This window comes from Notothenia coriiceps, unplaced genomic scaffold (genome assembly GCF_000735185.1).
Source record: "Notothenia coriiceps isolate Sejong01 unplaced genomic scaffold, NC01 NC01_scaffold00032480, whole genome shotgun sequence".
NCBI lineage: Eukaryota > Metazoa > Chordata > Actinopteri > Perciformes > Nototheniidae > Notothenia > Notothenia coriiceps.
In genome coordinates, this window is record NW_011365181.1 from 26,852 (window position 1) to 49,859 (window position 23,008).

Consider the following 23,008-nt stretch of genomic DNA (forward strand, 5'->3'; position numbering starts at 1 on the left):
CATCTGTAATTGAGTCCCAAAATCTACTGGTAAATTGTAGATTCGTTTATCATACTAATCCATTCTTATCTCTCCTTTCCTAACCTAAATAAAATGAGTCACACTAATCTAATTGGTATCCCATTATGCATGGGCCTAGAGAAGAGAGGAGAGTAGAGAGAGGCGGACAGTCTGGCGATTGCTGGGGTAGAAGGTTCGTCTGTTTTCTGGAGTGGTGTGCCGTCTGAGGAGGAAGAGGTAGCTTGTCTGTCTCTTTTTCTCGACTTTTATTGTTGCTCTCTGGACGTAAGGTCTTGGTAGAGGGTGGACTTCCGTAGGTCTTGGTTTTGGTCGACTGTTATTTTTCCGTGTGAGAGTAGCCAGGGTTGGTGTCCTGTACTTCGAGGTTCGACTCGGTGCTCTAAACCAGTTCTCGTTCTCACACCCTGTACTCTCGCCTTATGCGGGAGGTACGTTGTCGGCTTCTCTGACATTTACTCCTCTACTTTTCGCTTTGTCAACCCGGTGACCTTTTCTCAATTGTCGCCCTTCTAGGTTCTCGCCTAACCTGACTCCTCTTCCACCTGCCTCCTCTCCTGTCCTTGTCACTCCTCAACCGTACCAGGCCGTACTTGCACTCCCCCAGCATACCGAACTGTTAGTCTCCCACTCTTCCTTTTGCCCTCACTTCACTCAAATGTGTATTTGTGTGAATAATTGGTTGCGCTTTATGCATTTCTTTTTGTCTAAATAATCGGTAGCTTAATTAGTTAACCATGTAATATTTCATTACTTCTCCTTGTAATTTTAGGGATTTTTGTGTGACTCCCATCTTGTATAATAAGTTAGAACAGTAGTATATTGTTTTATAAGAAATTCTTAAGTAAGTACACGCTTAAACCCCTTTAAATTAAACAATGTTTTTATTTAGATGTCAAATTTCTACTCAAAATCTTGTGTGAGATATTTTCGTCTGTTTAGAAATAAAACATCACCTTTTACGATTCCATCCGCGATCATGGTTCGGTTTCTATCATAAGGTATAGATTTCATAACTAAGTGTTAACATCGTACCAATGTAATGGTTGTTATTATTTTTTCTGCCAATAGTCCTTCATGAGATTGATCCTGTTGGACTCAGTAATGTTACATCACCCATTATAACAATTTTCTTTCCTTTTTTCTCTTCTCTTGACTGAATAGTCCTGTCTTTAAGTATAATACAATGTAAACTCATTTTCCTGCACGATTTTAAGGCTTCAAAAACAGGCATTTTTACTGTATGTGTTTGGAGAAATGACACAATCAATGGCCCAGAATTGTACTTTATAAACTATGAATCTTGTGGTGCTTGAACAAATACACACTGGCTAAGCCGGCCAGGATATATGCCTTTTTTTGGAGCCCTTTTTTGCAATATTTATTCAAATGTCACTAGTTATTTAAACAAACCACTATCTGAGGATAATACAAGCAACCATAAAACGCCCTTTATCTAGAGAGCCATTGAAGCCCATGAAGTATTTATCCTTCCACAAATCTTTTCATCTGCTGTATTAATAAAGCTGCCACGTGTTTTCAAGTTAGGGCACTATCTGTGCAGAACATTACAAATACTCTTAATTTGCAGTATTTTAAAAGTGTTCAGAAAGACTGCATCAAATATGCATATCTCTTATCTATATAATATCAATATTGTTATTAACTTCAATCCAAGTCAATTTAAATAGCGGGCAAGACTTTCCAAGGGGTAAAAATGCTGCTGACGGACTACTGACTGGAAGTATTGCTGATATCATGTCTACCATCCTCTTAAAATACTCTGTCCAACAATATCAGTCTCATGAAGAAAGGTGTTTTAACGCTTATTCAAAATAGCAGAGAAACATGCATTATTGTACTCAGGAGGGGACATTGACAGAGGATTACTCAAAAAGTACACAGTAAGTACTTCATAGTACTTGTGGGAGTAGTTTCAATACTAGCCTACTGAGTCCAACAGGATCGATCTCATGAAGGACTATTGGCAGAAAAAATAATAACAAACTGGAGATACGGCTGAGTTGACCGCAGTGCAGAATCGCTGTATAGTTGAAATCTCCAAACAATGTTGTCCATTTTAGACATAGGCCTATTATGTTTACAGCCCTTAATAACATACATTTTCTGGGTTCAAAATGTGTCTTGGCTGTTTTCGTTGTGAAAACAAATGGACCGTAGATACACGGATTGACCGAGCTCATCTGCGCTCTTATTTTGAAAGACAACTTCCGGTAGCAGAATATGAAAAAACGGGGCTTTTTTTGTTTCTGTTTTCTAGTGATTTTATTTTTTGTTTTGAGAAGTAAAAAATGAAAATCATCCCGTTTTTTAAGTTTAGTAAATCCATTTTTGACCATGATAAAGAAAAACACCTTGTATTTCAATTTTGGTTTTTCAATTTTAAAACGAAAATCAAATATCCAGTCGTTTTTTGTTTTTGAATATCCATTTGTGAAAAGAAAATCCAATGACCAAAACATACACTGACCCTTGACACTGACCATGATAATCAATATAGGTTAATAAAGACAAAAAAATGCATGTCATGCAAGCATCCAGCATCATTTTTTAATCACCAAATATTATTTATTACAAATTACCAAAATTGTATCTGACAGTTTAACAAAAAACGACATATTCTTTTACAAACAAGTACTTCAATCAGATTTTTTTAAAAATCAAAATAAATGTTCGGCACTGACCTTAATAACTAAAGGTCAGATAAAGTAAGAACTGCATTCAGTCATGTATACAAATTAAGATTATTTGACCCTTGATTGTTTTACGACTGATTGTTAAGAAAAAACTGACAGTTGTTTAAAACTCAAAACACCAGAGGCTTTGGTTTTTCCCAGGGGAAATCCTCTCTGCCAAAGTGACCGTAGCAGGCGGTTTCCTGGTAAATTGGCCGCTTCAAACCCAGATCTCTGTAAATGAAGTCAATATTAAACAGTTAAAATGTGTCAATAAACACTAGAAATATGATGCTTTTAGCTGTGAAAAACCTCACATACTTTACAATGACGCCAGGCCTCAGGTCAAAGTTCTTCTCAACTATTTGCAGCAGCTCGTCTTCATCCTTGTTGGATGAGCCGTAGTGAAACACTGAGATGGAAAGCGGGCGGCTCACACCGATCGCATAGGAGATCTAAAGGGAAAAACAGACAATTTCAGTAATCATTGCTCAGATATCTAACAACATCACGTGCAAGATTGAAAGGAATCATCGCACATTAGACACCAAATAATGACCTGTTTGTAAAGATAAGAGTATAATCGTTTCTAGGGTCACCACAGATCACATGGGGAAAATACAGAAATAACATTCACACTACTCAATACAATAAGTGCAACTTAATGAACTTCCTCACCTGAACCAGGACTCTCCTGCAGAGTCCTGCTTTCACCAGAGACTTGGCCACCCAGCGAGCTGCATAAGCTCCGGACCGATCCACTTTGGAGTAGTCTTTCCCGGAGAAAGCCCCTCCTCCATGCCCACCCCAGCCTCCATATGTGTCCACAATGATTTTACGCCCTGTGAGTCCTGCATCGCTCTGATGATAAAAAAAAAACATCAGCTCCTGCATTTCTGCAAATACATTTCCATCGGTGGTTTAGTCCTCACTCACCTGTGGGCCACCGATAAGAAATGTCCCACTTGGCAGTAGATGGTAGATGGTTTTGTCATCCAGGTACCTGGCGGGAATGACGACCTTCACCACCTTCTCCATCAGATTGCGTCTGATCTCCTCCAGGCTGATGTCCGGGCTGTGTTGTACAGAGATGACCACAGTGTGAACACGCTGCGGCTCCATGGCTCCCATATTGTCTCGATACTCCACTGTGACCTGCAGCAACAAGGGCAAAACAATTACGCTAACTCTTTACACCAGCATTTCAAAACAACAGTCTATTGAACCAAAGATAACAGCCTATGCCTTTTTCTAAGAACTTATCCTTGATCTCAAAAGAAAATGTCATGAGGTTAACAAAATATGTTTCTTAAAGAGTTAGGAGAGGACACTGCACTTACACCAGGCTACATAGGTCAAGAAAGCATTAAAGCACCTTTTCTTGTCATTTACAGATTTTGACCAGCTCTTGTCATGGCTGCCGCTTTATACTTCCCGGTCATTACAAGTTATTACCCTTACTAAGCAAAAATGAGTACTCAACCGCAGCCCTACCACTAATTCCTAGATCCACCTGCTCACCTGTTCCTTTCCCCACATTCTCAGAGTATAAATACCAACCAATCTCCAGCTACTCCTCGTCAGATTGTCATTGTTCTTTCATGCCTTTCTTTCCAGCCACATGAGCCGGGACCTGGATTGTCTGAATGTGTCCTGTCCCTGCTGCCTCACACCCAGCGGCCTGATATTTGATTTCTTTATTGCCCCTCTGTCAGACTTTAAGATTGCTCACTTGTGATTTGGAGTCTGGTTTTATCCAGGGACACTCTCCGTTGCGTGACAGCTCCTTTAACCTGTAGTTGAGTTTGTGAGCCAGTAGGATGGTTAACGGCATGCACTCCTCCGTCTCATCTGTGGCGTATCCAAACATCAAACCCTGAGGAGACAGGCAGATCCATAGATATGGAAACCCAGTCAGAGCAGTTATGGAAAAAGTGTCAAGATCATATATTTAAGCTTAACTAAATACAACTTAAATGAGAGCTTATGCACCAGAACACAATGCATACATTATTTTGTAGATAATTAACGTTTTAAATTAGCTACACAAATGTTGCAGCAACTATTGTAAAGATGGTCATAAAATGTCATTCAGACTTTTACCTTCCCCATCATATCATTCATATTAAGGTAAAACTACAAATGGTCATCTAGCACCACCATCAGGTTAAAATGTACCTCTGTCCAAGGCTTTCTTATCACTTAACACCCATGAGGATTTATAGCATAGGGAGAGGAAAGATACCATTTGTAATTCATTTATACCAACTTGATTTTTTATAATTTGTATAAAACCCTTTATCAATGCACTTCTGTTACAACCAACTCTATTCAGTTGTTAATCATTTCCCTGTTACTACATGAGGCAACAATTGCTGATCTTTGGGAATTGGGACAGTTTTAAATGCATTCAATTCTTTTGCCACAAAGTAAGACTATCTCCTAATTGAAATACCTGCAAACAGTACAGGAGAATCAACACACGTTTTGTCTGGCAGCCCAGTAAGGTTTGAATTTCACCCTTATGCAGGTGCTTTGAGAATTACAATTGTTGTTTTATGGGGACAGATTAAGTGTTGGGGATTAATTCTGTTTTACTCCTAGGAGTCTAACCTTTTCTGTGTGTTGACGTTAATAACCAACCCTGACTCTGTTATCTCCTTTAAAGAACGTGCTGCTGCACTCATTATCAGTTTTATGACCGAGTCAGACAAGAGTCAGACAAGTGATTCAGTGTCTCCAGATGTTGGGGATATCTCCAGTGTGCCCAGCTGTTGATTAACTCTCTGTAAACTAGTTAAAAGGTCTATCGAGGGAGAGGCTGGGCAGATGTGGCAACCCAGCCGTGCAGTCAGAACCTCTTGCTGCTGTGACTTGTGATATGAATTCTCCGGCCGATACTTGTAATAAAATACCAGTGTTTGACATCAAAGCTCCAACTCTCCTCGTGTCTCTCCGAGTCCTGACTCTCCATTGCTGCATAAGTTTGCCTTACATTAAGCAGTTGCTAAAGCCAAATAATCATTGTGTGAATCCACATCTCAGTCTAATCAGTCTAATTGTGTTGTAAGGAAATATAGAAATGAAGTAGCCAATGAAAACACATTAAATTGAATGACAACCTCATTGTAAACTATTGTATGTCAAATGTACTACTGGCTACTTTACCTTAGTGACCTTTTATAACTTTTTTAATACCAAAAAACAATTCTAAATCCACATGGTAGTTTGGATAAAGTTAAGGATTAAAAAGGTATACACTCAACCTGGTCCCCGGCACCGATGTCCTCCTGATCCCTGCCTTCAAACACACAGTCTGATATCTCGGCACACTGCGGCTCCAGGGCCACCAGCACGTTGCACGTCTTATAGTCAAAACCTGTACATCACAGTAGGGAGTCCTTTACTTAAATACCATGGGAACCTTCTGCAAAAACTTCAAGTTGTAAAATAAGAAAACTACCTTTTGAAGAGTCATCATAGCCAATCTTCTTCACGGTATCTCGGACCACTGTCACGAGATCCACGATGGCCTTAGATGTCACTTCTCCAACCAGCAAAATCATGCCGGTCTTCGCCACACATTCTGAAACAAAACATGACTCACTTTGTGTATCATTTAGAGAAGTGTTATTATATGCTATTCAATGATGAAACTTCTTTAAAATATTTGCTTTTCTGCTCGAGTGATGTCTCAACCACAAATCTATATTCTGGATCTTTGTCTTTCATTCAATAGGGGAACTAAACAATTTCCCAATCTGTAATCAAAGAAGTAAATGTATTCTACTCTAATCTAATCTCAAACTGGCTTCCTGTCTAGAATGAACCAACACTACCATGAATGTAATAATGTTAACATTTGCATTGAAAAAAAGGAACATTTAATAGGAAAAGTCCACATTTATTTATTGGATTTGGTCCATCATATTCACTTTTTGTCTTCTTACAGTATTCAAAGTAGCCTTGGAGGTTTATGTATCTCTATTCAGAAACACTGATGTTAAACAAACTGTTTTAATCAATGCAATGAATAATCACAGTTTATTTCAATGATTTTACTTTTTTTCACAAACAAGTCTGAAGCATTTTTAGGAATTAGGGGTTGGGTGCATCATGATACATTTCAATATTATAAGACATAAACCTCACCACAAGCCACTTTAGAGTCGGGGTCTTTACTCAGGTATGCATCGAGCACAGCATCACTGATCTGATCACACATTTTATCTGTGAACACAAAGTCAGAGATGAACAGGGACATACGCCTTGAATACACACTTGTGTTTTATTACTGAAATCCTCAGTAACTGTGGGCTGCAAGCCAGCCTAATAAAGTATGTAAATATTATGCAAGTAAAATTCCCAGTACTAAATTACATGGAAAAATGCTGCTTTCAAAAATATAATTCAGAATGAGGAATGGCCCATTTCAGAATATATAAATCATATAACTGTAATAATTATTGATGCATTAATGTGGTCATCACTTTAATGTTGTAAGTGGTAAAACTAGAGCAAATATTTACTTTTTGTATACTGTCAAGTAGTTTTATTCATAATAATCCACCCTAACCCACCACTGGATTTAGTACTTCTTTCACCATTGACTTTTAATAAGGAACATGTCCACACTGTGTGTGTACCCAGTATACTACAACCATAGACTGTATGTATACAAAGTACACACAGGTATACACTCAGGTTCACATGTATACAGTAAAGGCTGTCTAAATTACCTGAGTGTCCCTCTCCCACAGACTCGGAGGTGAACAAGAAAGTCTTCCCACTGCAGGCTGCTCCTCTCGGGTTCATCTTCAGCGCCTCGTCGGTCGGTGGTGGTGTCAGGAAAGTTGAATGTTACGTTATTAACGGCACCAGCTCTAAGGTGAAAGTGCCTTCTGATGTCCGCCGACTAATGATATACAAATCAATCATTAACTCTGGAAGTTACGATAACAAAGACATGGAATGGCAGTAAAGTGGATTTAGGTCAGGCGGATTAAAGAAAACAACCGAGGCAACGATCACTAACAGTCGTTCATTACATCCATCAAAGTCGTACACGGTTAAAACATATGAAGGCTACTTAATACTTACATTGGCTTCCTGTTAACGGCTGCCTGTTAACGGATGTGTGATTTTAAGGAGGAATGTTTACAAGTGAAGGTCCTTCAGGCAGCAGCTCGGGCAGCCTCAAGATGGCGCAACAGGTCAGGTGAACAGTTTCCCCTCTCATAATTTAAAATATATTTAGCTAATTTACACATACTGTATTTTCATATTTTATTGTTTTAATCATCACCTTTTTTTTCTCTGTATTTTTCAAAAATAATCATGAAATGTTTTTACATTTAAATGGTTTGTAAGTAAAGAAACAAACAGCAACATAGAACAAATATAACAAAGTAAATAATAGTATAGCTATAATACATACACCAATATAATATATTACATATTTAAAAACTAAATAATACATCAATAGAATAAACTTATTTTAAAGCAATTCACCTCAAATCATCCTTAATTTGGTAACATGTGTCAGTGGAGAAGGAAGTTCTTGTAGTACAACAGTGTACATATAATGTTTTATTTTGTAAAAGTAGCTATTATGAAGAATGGTCAGTTTCAGGATGAAATAGATATATGAATATATTGTTTGTATATGATTTTAACACAAACATTACAAAAAAAATGCTTACTTAAATTGAACTTAGTACACATTTGAGATAGCCCTGATTGTTGCCTCGTATATATTTTTTTGTTTTGGCAAGATTATAGTTTTGTTTCAAATTTTTGTATGCCCATTTACTTTTCTTTGTTGGAAACAAACTAAGAGTTTGCCTGAAAACTTACCACATAATTCATGGCGTTTGCCATATATTGAAAAGTGTCTCAGCTATTTGATCTGTCTTATCCACATGGAAAAAACACCACCATGACGTATTTCTGTTATTATTTACAGTTTGTTACAGCAGTTAGAGAAAACTGATTCCTATAGCAGAATAAAGACCTCTGTTCAGTCTAAAACATCATCATAAACTTCTCATAAGTATGAAAATTGCATGTCTACTGTAATGAAATGCATTACAGTGTACATGTGACTGTGTTGTTGTGTCTATCCCCTGTGGTTGTATTGTGCATTTTCTTTCGACTTTTGATATCTTCAACTGTACAAAGTCCATGAAAACTTTGATTACTTGTAAAAGGTGCAGCCAGCATGATGTAATGTCCTTTACTACTCACATACTGCACAGCTTGTCCAAGTAACCTGGATTATTTAAAGTAAGGTTATAGTATATTAAAGACTAATGTATATCTTTTTATTTGACTTAAAGCAAACATATACCCACACTGTTTCTTTAGTATTTAGCCAAAGTGCAGCACACTCCCAATGTTCAGTTTGCATGACTCATGTCCAGATCCTCTTTATCAGTCAAGTACTTCCACAGTACTAACTAAGTCCTATCAAGGTCTTTCTTGACCTGCTCAATATCTAAATTGATCTGACTTTCCAACACAAAACATATGAGGAGCAGTATGCAATACATCGTTAAAGAATAAGCTACCAAACAGCCTATATAATACCATTTTAATATCATTCAAATGAGCTCAACCTCAACTAACCAACAATGAAATGCTACACATTAACACATCAGTAATAATAATCCATTTTAATGGAGTATTTTAACAGAATAGTGTTGCTACTTTTCCTTAACTAAATGATCTGAATATTTCTTCCACCATGGCAAGATTTATTACCAAAGCTTTTTGTTATGGTTTAGTGTTCTTGAATATATCTTATAAAGTGGAGTCAATGTTAAAAGAGTACCGGAAATAGTTCAATGTGTGCTCCAAAACAGCAACAAGTAGGCAAATTCACATACATACACTTTCCCTGGTTGCTGAAACAAGCTGCACAACACAGGATGAGGAAGTGAAGCAACAGTGACCTCACCCCTTTATTGCCTTGCAAATATCTCTCTGCTGAAAGCCCTTTAGCCAGACACACAGCTCCACACCATCCTGCCGCTCTGACAACTCATGGTAAGTAAACGCATAAAACCAGGATTATATGTTTAGAAAAATGTGCGGTTTAACTGTCAAAAGTTGTTCCTTGAGTAGCAGAGTTCATGAGAAGCGGGAAATGAAGGTGCTGCATGTTCAGGATGTGATCATGAGTTGTGCATGGCGACTGGCTCCTGTTGAACCAATGAGACTCTGATTGAGGCGACAGGTAGTTAATGAGTGACAGGGGAGAGGTGCAACCTTCAGCAGACATTTGTTCAGCTCTAACTGTGTGACTCATTCTGTCACAAGAGGAACATATCTGCGTTTGTTTATTATACTGCCAGGACTGGATAACAGGACTTTGTGGAGGATTTACTTTGTGTGTAGTTGTTAGTTGGGACTCAAACCGAGGGCTGCTATGGTAAGTTCTCCTTTTTTATACAATGACTTTAGGTCAGTTAAATATTGTTTACATTTGTCATAGATCACTAATTGTTTTTCGCCTTCATATCAATTAAACGTATCCTCTATTTGTCTGTACAAGTAATACTTAATAGTAATGTATAGTAATGTGTTATGCAGGTTTGCTTTATAAAAATTGTGTTTAGGTTTTTCATGTGACAGTCAAAGGCCTCTGTAACACCTGACAGCACACTCACCTGTTCACTCAGTAACAGGAAGTGAGGTTTGGTCATTTAAAAACGTGACTGCAGAGTAGAACTGGGCAATAAATGGAAAATATATCGAAATCCTGATAGGAGACTAGGCACCGTCTTAGATTTGTCGTGAAGTGTAGTCTTTTCCTGGCTGCATTACAGTAAAGTGATGTTATTATCTATATGTATCAGACTGTTATAGCGGTTCTACTATTTGCCTTTACCCAATTCATCAATAAATCCACATAACTGATGTTTATTTATCAGAATTCCCAGTGTAATCATATTGTGAAAGCATCAATGGTCAACCCCATTTTGTTTTCATCACCCAGCTCTACTACATAGATTGTTGCCCCTATGTTTGGGTTTTTGTGTAGCTCGTTGTATGGGGAAGTTTTTTTGGAGACTAAAAATAGAATCATTTCCCCTCCTTTTCCCCAGGCTGACACACGCTCTCAGCCACCGGCCTCTGGCTCGGCTGCTAAGATGGACCAGGTTCGGAGTCAGGTGAACGAGGTTAAAGTTATTCTGACAGATAACATCAGCAAAGTGCTGGAGAGAGGGGACAGATTAGATGATCTGATCGGCAAGACTGATGACCTGCAGGCGTCTGTAAGTATCTGATCCAGATGGTTCAGTGTTGGCTTTCCACCCTGATGTTAACAATTAGTTTTCATATATCTTTCATTCAAAGGGTTACTTCTCCTTTAAATGATAGATCTTCTCCATTACATGCCAGAGTAAAAGTGTAACAATATATATGTATCAATCATATCTGTGATATAAAAACAGGAAATATTGCTCATTCAAAATACACATGATAATATTGTGTAAATAATCCAGGGCCCCATAAAACATTTGTGTTTTTGTTTTTTCTTTGTCTCTCTTACTCAATGCCCCACACCCAAATAACTTTAAATAATTTACTAACAGATTAAAGTTAAACAGTTTTTGGCTGTTTTAGAGTTATGTAGTTTGTAGCCTAATTTAATTACTTTTCATATTAAGATTTAACCTGCAAAAAATATATTTATTAAACACAGTGGTTAACAACCTTATTACTGTGTGAAAAAAAAAATCTGTCATTTTATGAGTTATTTCCCAAATTAAACACTTGTTACTACTTTTGTAATTTAATTTTAAAGTGCATGACTTTTGTAAATAAGTGCTATTACATTCTAGTTTTGGTACTTTTACTTTAAAGAGTACTCCACCATTTTCTATATTCGTGCTGAACAAAGCAGGAATTCATGTATTTTTCTTACTAGGCCATACACTAATTGTTCTCACCTGGCACCTTTATTACCCACAATGCAACTTGATCTTCAAAAGTTAGGTCTGGGTTCAGGTGCTAGTCTGTTGTTTTCAATATACTGTATATCTGACTTCCCGCAGCTCCACCTGGGGACACAAAGACACTATACAGTTGTTCGGTGAAATCGGTGGAGTTCCCCTTTAAGTAAAAGGATGTGGGTAGTTCTTCCATCACTGGTGTTTTAAAAAGGTTTTCTCTTGGTCTCTTTCAGGCTGACACGTTCCAAAGAACATCCACGCGGGTTGCCCGGAAATACTGGTGGAAAAACATTAAAATGATGGTTATAATCGGGGTGATTGTGCTGATCATCGTTGTCCTCATCATCCTCTTTGCCACAAATGTTATATAAATCACCAAATATTGTCCTTCACCAGCTCAGGACTGAAAGCAATGAAAATTGAGGATGAAGCTCACCTCTTTTGAGCATTTCAGCATTTAAATGCACTCTTGAAAGTCTATTTTCATTTCAGCAGATATTTCAAGAAATATGTATGTACATTTTAAGGGTACATGTTTTTGTAGCATCTGCAGGCTTTTTGATTAAGACTCTCCGTAAAATAAGAAGTTGAAATTCAGAATGCACAGCTTAAGTTGCTAGAAGCTTGACTGAAATACTTCCTTGAACACTCCAACATTCATTCAAATGTGACTTAATGTTAATATTTCACAAAGGATCACAAATCCAAATGAGTGTAATTATTTTATTGTTATCGCATATCTTTATGTCCAATTACCTGTATATACAATGTGTGTTTATGACTGTCACTCTATAATAACATATGTATTATATGACTGATGATTATGATGAAGAGGAGACATTTGAACATTTGCTACCACAATACTGTATATAAATAATGTGTTCTGCTCCAAACAATCAAGCATTTTGATTATGTAATAAATCACTGAGGCAAATTCACAAACGCTATTTGAGAACATTAAATACAAAAACAAGAAGGGATGGGGAATGCAAACTATTAAAGGTCCCATGTCATGCTTTTCCGGTTATTACCCGTCCCCTTGTGTGTTATGAAGGTTTTTATGCATGTAAACCAGGGGTGCCCAATACGTCGACCGCAAGGGTAGGGTGGGTAGATCGCATGGCATTGAAAAACAAAGAAGAAAACAAAAAACAAAAACATTTTATTTTTTAAAAGTTAGCCTATCATCCATCCTTACTATGGCATAGGCCACTTGATTGACGTACAGGTAAGCCAGTCTGAGTTGCATTGTGCCATACGGGTTCATGCAGTTATGAGGGGCCCTCACCTTCTCATCTGAAGCGCAAATGCGGCGCACTATTATACGCTTATGCGGCGCAATTATTGTAAGCGCGCCACAGTTTATCCGCCGTTTAGTCCACTAGCACCACGACACAGATTGGGCAGGGGCGGCCCTGTAGGTAGATCATTTGGGCTTGGTCATTTTAAAAGAAGCCCCCAAGCTGAAAAAGTGTGGGCACCCCTGATGTAAACGTTCTGCAAAGTCACAAACCCTCAAAGTACACCCTGTAGTGAGTAAAACTCTAAACACAGAAGATACCTGTCTATGCTGCCCCAGAACGCCTCGTTGGACATTTCTCCAAATGGACCAATCCGTGGAGCCGTTACGTTACGTCCGCGGAGCCGTCCAAATTGACCAATCTGCGAAATTCCTCACTCACACACACACACACACACTCAATCTTTTCTCAGCTGCAGCTCCGCCGATTTCTCCTCCCTGAGACGGCGGGACGCGGCGAGGCTGTGAGTCGGTGTGTGTTCGGGCTAGGTTTCGCTGTGTCTCGTTGTCTCGCAGACGGCCACTGGGCTCATAGGGAGGGGGGGGCAGGAGCTCCAACAAGCCGTTTAGGACAGAGAGTGAATACACATACTATACAGAGATGCTGTATGAGAAACCTATGTGAGTTTGGAAAATTGCACAATATAAATGTATTTTAGTAGACCTCAACAATGGAATTCTGATCAGTAGAAATGGCCATGACATGGGACCTTTAAAACTTTGCAGCAATCTAAATAAATGCAAAACATCAAACGTTTAAGAATACTCCGGTAAATGATGAGGAGAGTTACTGTAGGTCAGTGCTCTTCATTTTGTCCTTACAATCAGCTAGTGCTCTCAGCTGGAAACCTTCACTCTGCTGCCTTTCATCACTCTGAACCCTACGGAAAACAAACAACACAAATCAGCTATAGATGAACACAAAATGCTTCATTTACAAATAAAAAGGAATCCCCCTTGTTTACAATGTAAAAACCAAAATGAGAACTTTAACATTTTACAGTAACAAAAGTTAGTCCATAAGCTAGAAATCCTGAAGTGCAGTAAATTGAAGAAGTCAAAATACCAAATGGAAGAACTCTTCGATTGGTCAAAAAAATACACATTACAGAAAACATTACATGCAAATTTCAGGAAACTTCTTGTTTTACAAAAGGTTATAAAGAGAAAAATGTTGTCGTTACAGGAAAATTAACCAAAGAGGAGCTCTTTCCATCGCTGTCAGTAACACAAAACAGAGCAATACAAGTACACAAAGTTAAGAACTTTATCCCCCCAACACAGTCTCGTCCAAATACCAACCAGGATTTAGCTCATGGACTACTGGCTACAAGAGCTAAATAAAGAAACAAGCATTAAAGATAAGATTAGGAATGCATATATTAACAATAGGAACTGGAAAGTCCAGAGAATGCTGTACGTATCCTTCAAAAAGCAAATAGTTAATTTTACATATTTACAAAATCATTACTTGTGGGGGGGCCTGTAAAAAATGAAAATTACATGTGTATATTTTAAGTTTTACATTACAAACAGTTGCAAAGAAATACAAAATGGAAAGAAAGATGACAAAGCTGGACGTGTCCCATATTGTTTAGTTTAGAAATGCTGATACAGGATGTTGTAAGACCATACCAAATGGCAGCATTCGAGAGCGTATGCTTCTCGTACCCGGTCCGCATTGAGCGGGCCCTGAGAGTATCTGGGGTCAGCTCATGGCCTGCAAGGAAGCTCCGCTGGCAGGTACAAACAAGGTATGTCAGAGTTAGGAGACAACATACTTCCTTTTCTGTTTCCTTGCACATCCTTAACTTTGGCATCCATTTACTGTAGTAGCAGTACTTTACCTGTTAACTTTACAGATTAAAAAAAAGAAAGAAAAAGGTGCAAAAGAGGCAGCAGAAGGCCAGCTGTTAAAATAATTCGCCACATGAGCGTAGCCTCTATGTTACTACTACTGTAAAGCACTTGATGGTGCTGAGAAAAAGACATTTACAAGAGGAAATGAATAAAAATGTTACCAAACAGCAAAGTAAATAAAACTAGTTTTAGTTCAAAGTAAGAGGTGCATTTGTTTCTTTACATACCTACTTGAAGATGAGTTCCCTCTGTTAATACGGCTTGTAACTGTTGGTGTGACCACCGCGCCGCGGCGACTTGCCATATCCACCAGACTGATCTACTAATGAGGTAAAGCATCTGATTTCAGGTGTTTTAATCATTTCAAAAGTAATGGAAAAGAAATGGGAAAGGTTGACATGAAACAAAACTCGTCAGGGAGTTTCACTTACTGCTGTAGTCACCATATCCATAATAGTTGTTGTAACCAGGGTAATCATAGCCTCCATAGCCTCCATAGCCTCCATATCCTCCATATCCTCCATATCCTTGATCTCCGTAACCATAATTGCCATAATTCCCATAGCCTTGATTCCAGTAGTTGCCATAACCCTGGTTCCAATTTTGATTGGGACCTGCAATTAAACACATTTTAATGAGCTCATTATATTCTTATCAAGCAACCTTTCATCTGTTTACCTCCACTCGATGTACATAGTGCTCTTTTTCATAACCAGCTAGTTAGCTCTTCTATAAAAGCTCAGATCAAGTCGTTTTAATTATTTATATTATGCTATTGGGCATTTTAACCCTTTATTACAGACCAATATCAAAACAATTACACTTCTCAATTACGCATGAACTAATAAGTTCTAATCTGTACAGAACAGTGGAGTGAAATTTAACGTCTGCGGCAGTGACCTATTTTGATACTTGAACTCTGATTCAAGAACTTTTAAAAGTAGAAAATGGGAAGCAGAACAAAGCCACAAGCAGTTTAAACAAATGTGGCAACCCTTAGGATTTCATCATATGATGTTTGTTTGAACGTGATCACCGTTTTCCCTGCACTTACTTTAAATGTTTTATGTGTGATGCATTTGTGTTGTATTAAAAAGTATATTTATTTATTCAGGAACAACTGTTTAAAGAGTCTCGTATGTTAGTCTTGGACATAGCATAACCTCACTTTGTCCTTCTACTGTGTACAGAAGATTAAAGCAAGAAATGACATGGTAATTATTGAGCTGAAGAAGCGTTAACTTTTTACCACTGTTTCTAGTCTTCATCTCATCGAACCCTCTGCAATTAAGTGAATAAATGAAGTGGGTCCTATATTTTATTTTCTTCTTCCGAAGTTTCAGAATCATTTTTATGGATTAAGACTTAAGAGGGTGCGTTATTTATGTGCATTATATATATATTAGGTGAATTATTTATTACATCAGAGTAGTATCCACTCACCGCCACCTCTTCCTCGAGACCTAGAAGAGTACCCTCCTCTGCCCCCCCAGTACTGCTGCTGCTGGTACTGCTCCTTGGACATTGCCACTTTTACTTCACACTAAAGGAAGAACAGTTCAGATCATGTATAAGTTATAAAGTCACCATTACATGTGCCATCGCAATAACAAGGTAATACATTTTGATGTGCCAGTGATACAAAAAGACCTTTACCTTGCTCAGTCCAATATTGTGGTACTTCTTCTCCATGATCCCCTTAACTGGTTCCTCCTCTTTGAATGTGATGAAGCAGAAGCCTCTCCTTTTGTTTGTTTTGTTCTCCATGGGAAGTTCAACTGACTCCAGCTGTTAACATTATCAATGAATGTACAAAATAATATATAATAATAGAAGTTAAGTGTTTAATTGTGATTACAAAAATAAACAATGGGGAAAACATTATTATGAGTTTGGCAGGAGCCCTAAACAGCCATGCCACTAGAGTGAAGTTCATAACATGGATGAAAAATATATTTAGCCAACTTAGCCAAAATATATACCTCTCCGAAGGCACTAAAGTACTCTCTGACTTTCTCTTCAGGGGTGTCGGGAGAAAGACCACCAACAAAAATCTTCTTAACAGGCTCCTTGCTCTTCATCGCCTTGGCTTTCTTGGGATCAATGACCTTTCCATTGAGTTTATGTTCCTTCTGTGTAGCAACCTTTATAGCAAAAATAATCAATTGACAAACTGGTCACATTGCAATTCCACTTCATAAACTCCACGGTTACATATTTAAATTGCTAATTTTGTCTTTAACTCAAATTATATTCAGTTAACATTCATCTTTAACAGAGAAAAGCAGCAATACAGTACCTTGTCGACACTATCAGGTTCCTTGAAGAGGACAAAGCCAAAGCCCCTCGAGCGGCCCGTCATGGGGTCCAGTTTTAAAGTGCAGTCTACAACTTCCCCATATATGGAAAAATAATCTTTCAGGTCCTTCTTAGTGGTGTCCCAGCTGAGCCCTCCTACAAACATCTTCCTACAGACAACAGCACATTTAAAAGAAACCAAAATGCAGATTTAGAAGCAATGGAGAAGCACTCATTTTCTAAAGTAAACATTTAAAAAAAAAGTCCTTCATTCAAAATCTTAATTAAGAGTGGTATTGTATGAAATTAAAGTAAAAAAACGGAAATGTGCAGTAACATTTTCCATGCATTTCTTCTGTAATAATTACATGTCCTCTTTTGAAACATTTGTGTAAAATTGCCATGGTTAGTGTTTGAAGTCTTGTGTTATTGCCACATTTCAAGTGACTGAGTCCACTTGAACCTGAGTCCACTTTAACCTTTGGCCACTATATTCTCATAAATTAATTCTAGTAGAACAAGAGGAGACTATACGTTTGTATTTGTTTTTCCTGGACAGAAATGTGATGAGAAATAAATTGGAATCTAAAACGTTACTACAGCTGTCAAATGTAGAGGTATAAAAGAACAATATTTGTCTCCTGTATGTAACGTTGGTGGAGCATGAAGTTGCATGAAATGGAAAGACTGAAAAGTACCTATAATGTGTACTTGAGTACAGTAACGCTACAGTAAATTAACTCGATGTTAGTTGGACTCCACCAATACAAATCAGCACTTGATGAGGTTTTAACAACACAAGTTTTTTATATTATTATAGTAACACACTGATGACATAAAATAGTAATATATTGTAATCGTGGACAGTTTTTCAATCAATATGACTTAAGAGTTTTATTTGTTGACGTTACCCCTCATCCTCCTCGTTTTTACTGGCGTCGATCTTGGATCCCTCGGCCTCGCCCCCCATCAGGCCACAGTCCCCGGTTGCAGACATCGGGTCATCGCTGTTTGCCTCTCCATCCTCTTCCATTCTCATCATAGTAGTGTCATCGCTGAATTCATAATCGTCCGACATTGTTGTTTGTTATTGTTAAAGTTGTCGATGATGAACTCAGAATTCCCGGGAGAAGCTAAGCTAGCTGGCTTTTTGACAGCTAATGCTAAGCTAGTATGATTTGTTATACTTTTGACGTAAAATAGGGGAATATATTTGGTCTATCTAAATAAATAAAAGTGTAAAATCAGTTTATATCTAGACGAAAACAGTTGTCATAAATGCAAATGTTGTTTAAGTTGCTACGAAAAAGGCGTTCTTGTGAGCGTCGTTTTGTTTTCATCGCAGCCTCTTTCCGTTGGCTTCTTGTTTGCGTGTTTTTTCCCGGCAGTAATACGCTCAGTGGCGCCCCCTCGGAGCCGCAGCATGAACTGACAGCTCTGAACATGTGTGGCTCTTTCAGTCAAGTCAGTGTTAGCTGCGAGTTGATGGCAAAGCACAGCTGGCTAGTGGCTAACAACTAACCAGGTGGTAGCCTACATCTGTTATCGTGTGGATAATCTTTGCTCTGCGTCACCTGTCCCGGGGTTAGAGATCCAGTGAGGAGCGCCTACTTTAACTCTGTTGTGAAGCTAAGTATAAGCTAGCGTCAGCTAACAAGCTGCAGACTCTCCTGAAAAATGGCCACTATTTCAATTCCTGCATGTACTAGTGCACTCCTGCTTGATATCGAAGGGACAACAACACCAATCACATTTGTAAAGGTAAGTTATATTAGATATCATTTCAGTTTCAGCATGGTTGGCTAATTATGCAGCGTTCACTGACGACTATTAACGGCCATGCTAACAGATGACAGCAGCTAAACCAGCTAAAGATGGACGTTGTTCGACCATTGTGGCTATTCAGCTGTTGTTTTTAATTTGACTTGTATCTTGTTTTTACCTCTGTAACGCGTTTTTGAGCACCGGGTGAAGCGCTTGGTAAATCAAATGTATTATTATTATTTTAACTACATTTAACCATATTTTGCTTCCATAAACTATTTACTGCTAAATGTATATTCACATTAAATAAAATCGTTTCAGTAAAAATTCACGACTACCTGATTAAAAAATAACCTCATGCCGCGTTCATGTTATTGGAGTAGTCGTAATTTCGAGTTTCATAAATGTTACATCGGTTAACAATACATTGATACGAATACACAATAATACTTCAAATGTAACCGATACACAAGTCATACAATATAAAAGTAAATGATGGGACAAACAAAAGTAACACAAAACAAGGAGGGAGTCAACATTAATGAATATATGAAATGAAGTAAAACAGTCCTACACATTTTTTTTTAACTGATGGTATGTATACATTTCCACAATAGATAGACAATAGTTCCTGTATAGGAATCCCATGAGCCACAACTTTAATCAATATATCTTTTTTAAATGTACCCAAAATAACAATGATCACTTAATACATTTTAAATTAAACATCCTCTACCATACTGACAATTATTTTAGTGTGAAACAGTACTAACTTTTTGCCAGCAATATCTGCTTACACAATTATTCCAAAAAGCTATTGAAACCAAAACAATGTTGCATTGAAGTAGAGGAAATGTTTTGTGTCTGAATTATATTATTTTTCTCCCTCTATAAAGAGCTTCTGTTACCACGCCTAATGACTCCACTTCATATTTTCAGGATATCTTATTTCCATACATCAGAGAGCATCTTGAGGAGTACTTGTCTACTCACTGGGAGGAAGACGAGTGCAAACAAGATGTTCATCTCCTAAAGAAACAGGTAACCATGTGGAAAGCTTGCTGATTTGTCTTATTATGTTTCCTACTCTTTATTTGTCTCATTGGTATTGTTTTTATGTATCTTAGCTTGCACTGTAATGCACTTTGGGCTGCATCTTGCGTGAAAGTTGCTAAATAAATACAGTTGTTATTGTTGTTATTATTATTATTATTATTATTGCCTGTGGTTCCCAGACACTAAAGTCAGGTGGTAGAGATGCAGGACAGATTATTTTGCTAGAATATTCTTTATAAAAGGTCTTAATTTTGCTCAAATACTTGACAGAGGTAATGACAACAAATAAGACGGATATTTTTTCTTTACTTAAAAAAATGAAGCATGTTGCGAGGCTTTAATTCTGCCTAAATAAAGGAGCCTGGCTGTGTTTGCAGATTGAAGAGGACATGAGGCAGCACCGGTCGTGCCCCGTCCACACCGTGGACCAGACGGTGCACACAGACGAGGAGAAGGCTATTAGAGAGGTAATGGATAATGTGCTCTGGCAGATGGCGGCAGACAGGAAGTCGACAGCACTCAAACAGTTACAGGGCCACATGTGGAGGTCAGCATATTCTTCTGGGAGAATCAAAGGCGAGTAAGTACACTGATCATTTTCCTCACTTCAAAATTAATGGGTTCAAACATAGGTGACGACTTGGCAAGGTTTCCAGAAACAGAACAGGAATACTGTTTTTACCCAAACAGTTCATCAACCAGAGCAGAAATAATTGTGTTAGTCGTTAATTCATTTAAAGCAAACAAGCATTTATTTATTTCAGCATGATGCATTTTTCCCTTTTTTTTTTAATCTTGTTTACTTTCTTTATCAATGTTTGATTTATTTGCAATTCCTGAAATAAGCAAACAATGGTAAACCATGCTCAAATCCATTACAAATGTTTGATCTCTGAGATTATTTTGGAACCATATAATCGGGTTCAATGTGCTTTTATAAAAAGTAATTAAATTATGGTCATATTCTGATATTGGTCTTGGTGCAAACAGGGTCTACCAGGATGTAATTCCATCCCTTAAAAGATGGAGAGAACAAGGACTAAAAGTGTACATTTACTCCTCGGGAAGCGTGGAGGCACAGAAACTTCTGTTTGGATACTCTGAGGAAGGAGACGTGTTAGATGTAAGTACTGCCTCCTTTCTCTTAAGAAGAAGAACATATTTTGTAAAGCCCATGCTGTTTGTTTTATGGATATGGTGGCTAACGAGATATTTGCCGGTTTATTTTTTCCAATGATTTCAGTTATTAGATGGTCACTTTGACACCAGTATAGGTGCTAAAGTGGAACGTAAAAGCTACGAGAGAATTGCTGAGAGGATTGGATTTCAACCAGAAGAAATCACATTCTTGACCGACGTCATTCGAGGTAAGTGTGTTAGCAAAGGTCCTTAGCATTGTAAATGTATAATAAGAGCAAGAAAGTGATACATACTAGGATGTGTTCCTTCCATAGAAAACTTAAATTCTGTATGGAAAACAAACTGGAAATGACTTTCTTTGTTATTATTATTCATTGCTGAACTTGTGTTATGTGTTGGTATTATTTTCCCAAAGTTTTCAGCTCGACTTTGTTTAGTGCCAATTAGCTAATGCTAATTAAACGTTAGCATTTAGCCTCCTCACAAATCTTTTTTTTTTTTTAACAACGTCCTGTGGAGGAATCTTACAAACAACAATTGTGCATAATCTTCACAGAAAGCAGAAATATTCAGCTGTAATTGATCACAGCATGCAATAAACAACCAAGTTTCATTTTTGCTTAAAGGCTGAATTAACATGGGATCCATGCTTGTGTATTTGTCCTCCCAGAGGCCAAAGCAGCAGAGGAAGCGGGGGTGAACGTGGTGGTGGTGGTCAGGTCCGGGAACATGGAGCTGACGGATGACGAGCGCTCCCACTATAGCCTCGTTACATCCTTTAGCCAACTGGAAGTGACGGGACGTGTTTAACAGAGCTAGGAGGAACACTTTGTTTCATAATGACCTGTTCTTTCTTTTCTTTGCCCTCCCAGCCCCCTCACCTCTCTCCTTTTTGCAATGTTTTAGTTTGTTCCGCGTTGACAGTTCAAAAGGTGTAGGAGAAGCTGCTGGGACTCCTGTTAGAGGTCCCGGCCTGTAAGGAGTCAATCTACCCCGTTCTGTGAGGGTGCCTTTCAATGGAGACAGATCTGCGAAGGGTTATAGCAACATCACTCACTGGTAGGGTTGCAAAGGGGTGGAAAGTTTCCGGTAAATTTCCGGAAAGTTTCCATGGGAAGTTAAGCTGGGGAATTTTGTAAATATTCGATGCAAAATTAAACAAAAAAACATGACATTTCAACAGATTTCTTTAAAAAAAAAAAAAAATTTAATAAAAGTTTTAATTATTTTAATTATTATATTAACAGGAATGTTGAGTTAAATGTTACTCATCCCCCCCCAACCCCACTCATTAAAAAATGAACAAAAATGCACCTCCCATCCAAAAATATCCACAAAGTCCCATTCAAAATGTTAAATGAAAAGAGCCCTTCTCCCTCCAAAAAGTCCCATTAAACATGCACATCTTCCTTCAAGCGATCCTCTGCATTTTGGCTAAACCCTTTCATTCAACGGGCTCTTCCTGGGCCTCATCAACATCACACTCTGAGTCTTGCTCTTCAGTGTCACTGTCCAGCCTTGTTGAGGATGGCTCTGTGTCAGGCTCAAAGAGCCTTAGGTTTGCCCGAATGCCAACCAGTTTTTCCACTTTCACATTTGTGAGCCTGTTGCGAACCTTTGTGTGGTCTCAATAGCCATGCAGTAAGCAGTGTGCAATGGCATGGATATTCAAGTGTACTTGATTTGTTTGTTTTAGTCAAGACTATGCTAAAATATACTTTCCCCAACTATATTGAAGTTCCCTATGAAGAGCCAACCTTCAATTTTGAAAATTCCCATTAATTCCCGTGGAAAGTTTCCATCTTTGAAAATTCTTGGAATGCTGCAACCCTACTCACTGGGAAGAGATCAGAAAAGCTGTAAAATGAGGCCTGTAGGAAACTGCACACATGACCTTTTTAACAACGCTCGGTTGG

At 38.0% G+C, this 23,008-nt stretch overlaps 4 protein-coding genes across 9 annotated transcripts; 2 read left to right on the top strand and 2 right to left on the bottom strand.

Annotated features, from left to right (window-relative positions):
• Positions 1-2,582: 2,582 nt before the first annotated feature.
• mat2al (methionine adenosyltransferase II, alpha-like) lies at positions 2,583-7,922 on the bottom strand. The gene is made up of 10 exons (XM_010789043.1): positions 7,815-7,922; positions 7,454-7,629; positions 6,867-6,944; positions 6,178-6,300; positions 5,981-6,093; positions 4,447-4,590; positions 3,651-3,869; positions 3,393-3,575; positions 3,036-3,169; positions 2,583-2,948 (listed from the first exon to the last, which is right to left on the bottom strand). The coding sequence occupies exons 2-10, from the start codon at positions 7,527-7,529 to the stop codon at positions 2,846-2,848; spliced, it is 1,173 nt and encodes a 390-aa protein (XP_010787345.1). The 5' UTR covers positions 7,530-7,629; positions 7,815-7,922; the 3' UTR covers positions 2,583-2,845.
• A 1,065-nt stretch (positions 7,923-8,987) lies between these two features.
• LOC104960872 (vesicle-associated membrane protein 8) lies at positions 8,988-12,616 on the top strand. 2 transcript variants are annotated; one of them, XM_010789049.1, is made up of 3 exons: positions 8,988-10,146; positions 10,823-10,993; positions 11,908-12,616. In XM_010789049.1, exons 1-3 carry the CDS (start codon positions 10,144-10,146, stop codon positions 12,043-12,045), a joined length of 312 nt encoding a protein of 103 aa, XP_010787351.1. In that variant the 5' UTR covers positions 8,988-10,143; the 3' UTR covers positions 12,046-12,616. The 2 variants fall into 2 exon arrangements, with proteins under 2 accessions (XP_010787351.1, XP_010787350.1); XM_010789048.1 differs by having other exon boundaries at positions 8,989-9,761.
• Positions 11,000-18,497, bottom strand: LOC104960871 (heterogeneous nuclear ribonucleoprotein C-like). Of its 5 annotated transcripts, XR_800027.1 has the most exons (10): positions 18,044-18,495; positions 17,134-17,302; positions 16,817-16,978; positions 16,491-16,622; positions 16,278-16,377; positions 15,266-15,448; positions 15,062-15,156; positions 14,610-14,710; positions 13,797-13,855; positions 11,000-11,951 (listed from the first exon to the last, which is right to left on the bottom strand). XR_800027.1 is itself a non-coding variant. In XM_010789046.1 (8 exons), the coding sequence occupies exons 1-7, from the start codon at positions 18,208-18,210 to the stop codon at positions 15,086-15,088; spliced, it is 984 nt and encodes a 327-aa protein (XP_010787348.1). In that variant the 5' UTR covers positions 18,211-18,495; the 3' UTR covers positions 13,645-13,855; positions 15,062-15,085. The 5 variants fall into 5 exon arrangements, 2 of the variants coding, with proteins under 2 accessions (XP_010787348.1, XP_010787349.1); XR_800026.1 differs by lacking the exon at positions 14,610-14,710; XR_800025.1 differs by lacking the exon at positions 11,000-11,951 and having other exon boundaries at positions 13,645-13,855.
• Positions 18,498-18,566: 69 nt separating this feature from the next.
• Positions 18,567-22,309, top strand: enoph1 (enolase-phosphatase 1). Its single transcript, XM_010789044.1, has 6 exons — positions 18,567-18,893; positions 19,836-19,937; positions 20,330-20,532; positions 20,943-21,075; positions 21,196-21,319; positions 21,763-22,309. The coding sequence occupies exons 1-6, from the start codon at positions 18,810-18,812 to the stop codon at positions 21,900-21,902; spliced, it is 786 nt and encodes a 261-aa protein (XP_010787346.1). The 5' UTR covers positions 18,567-18,809; the 3' UTR covers positions 21,903-22,309.
• The last annotated feature ends 699 nt before the right edge of the window (positions 22,310-23,008 follow it).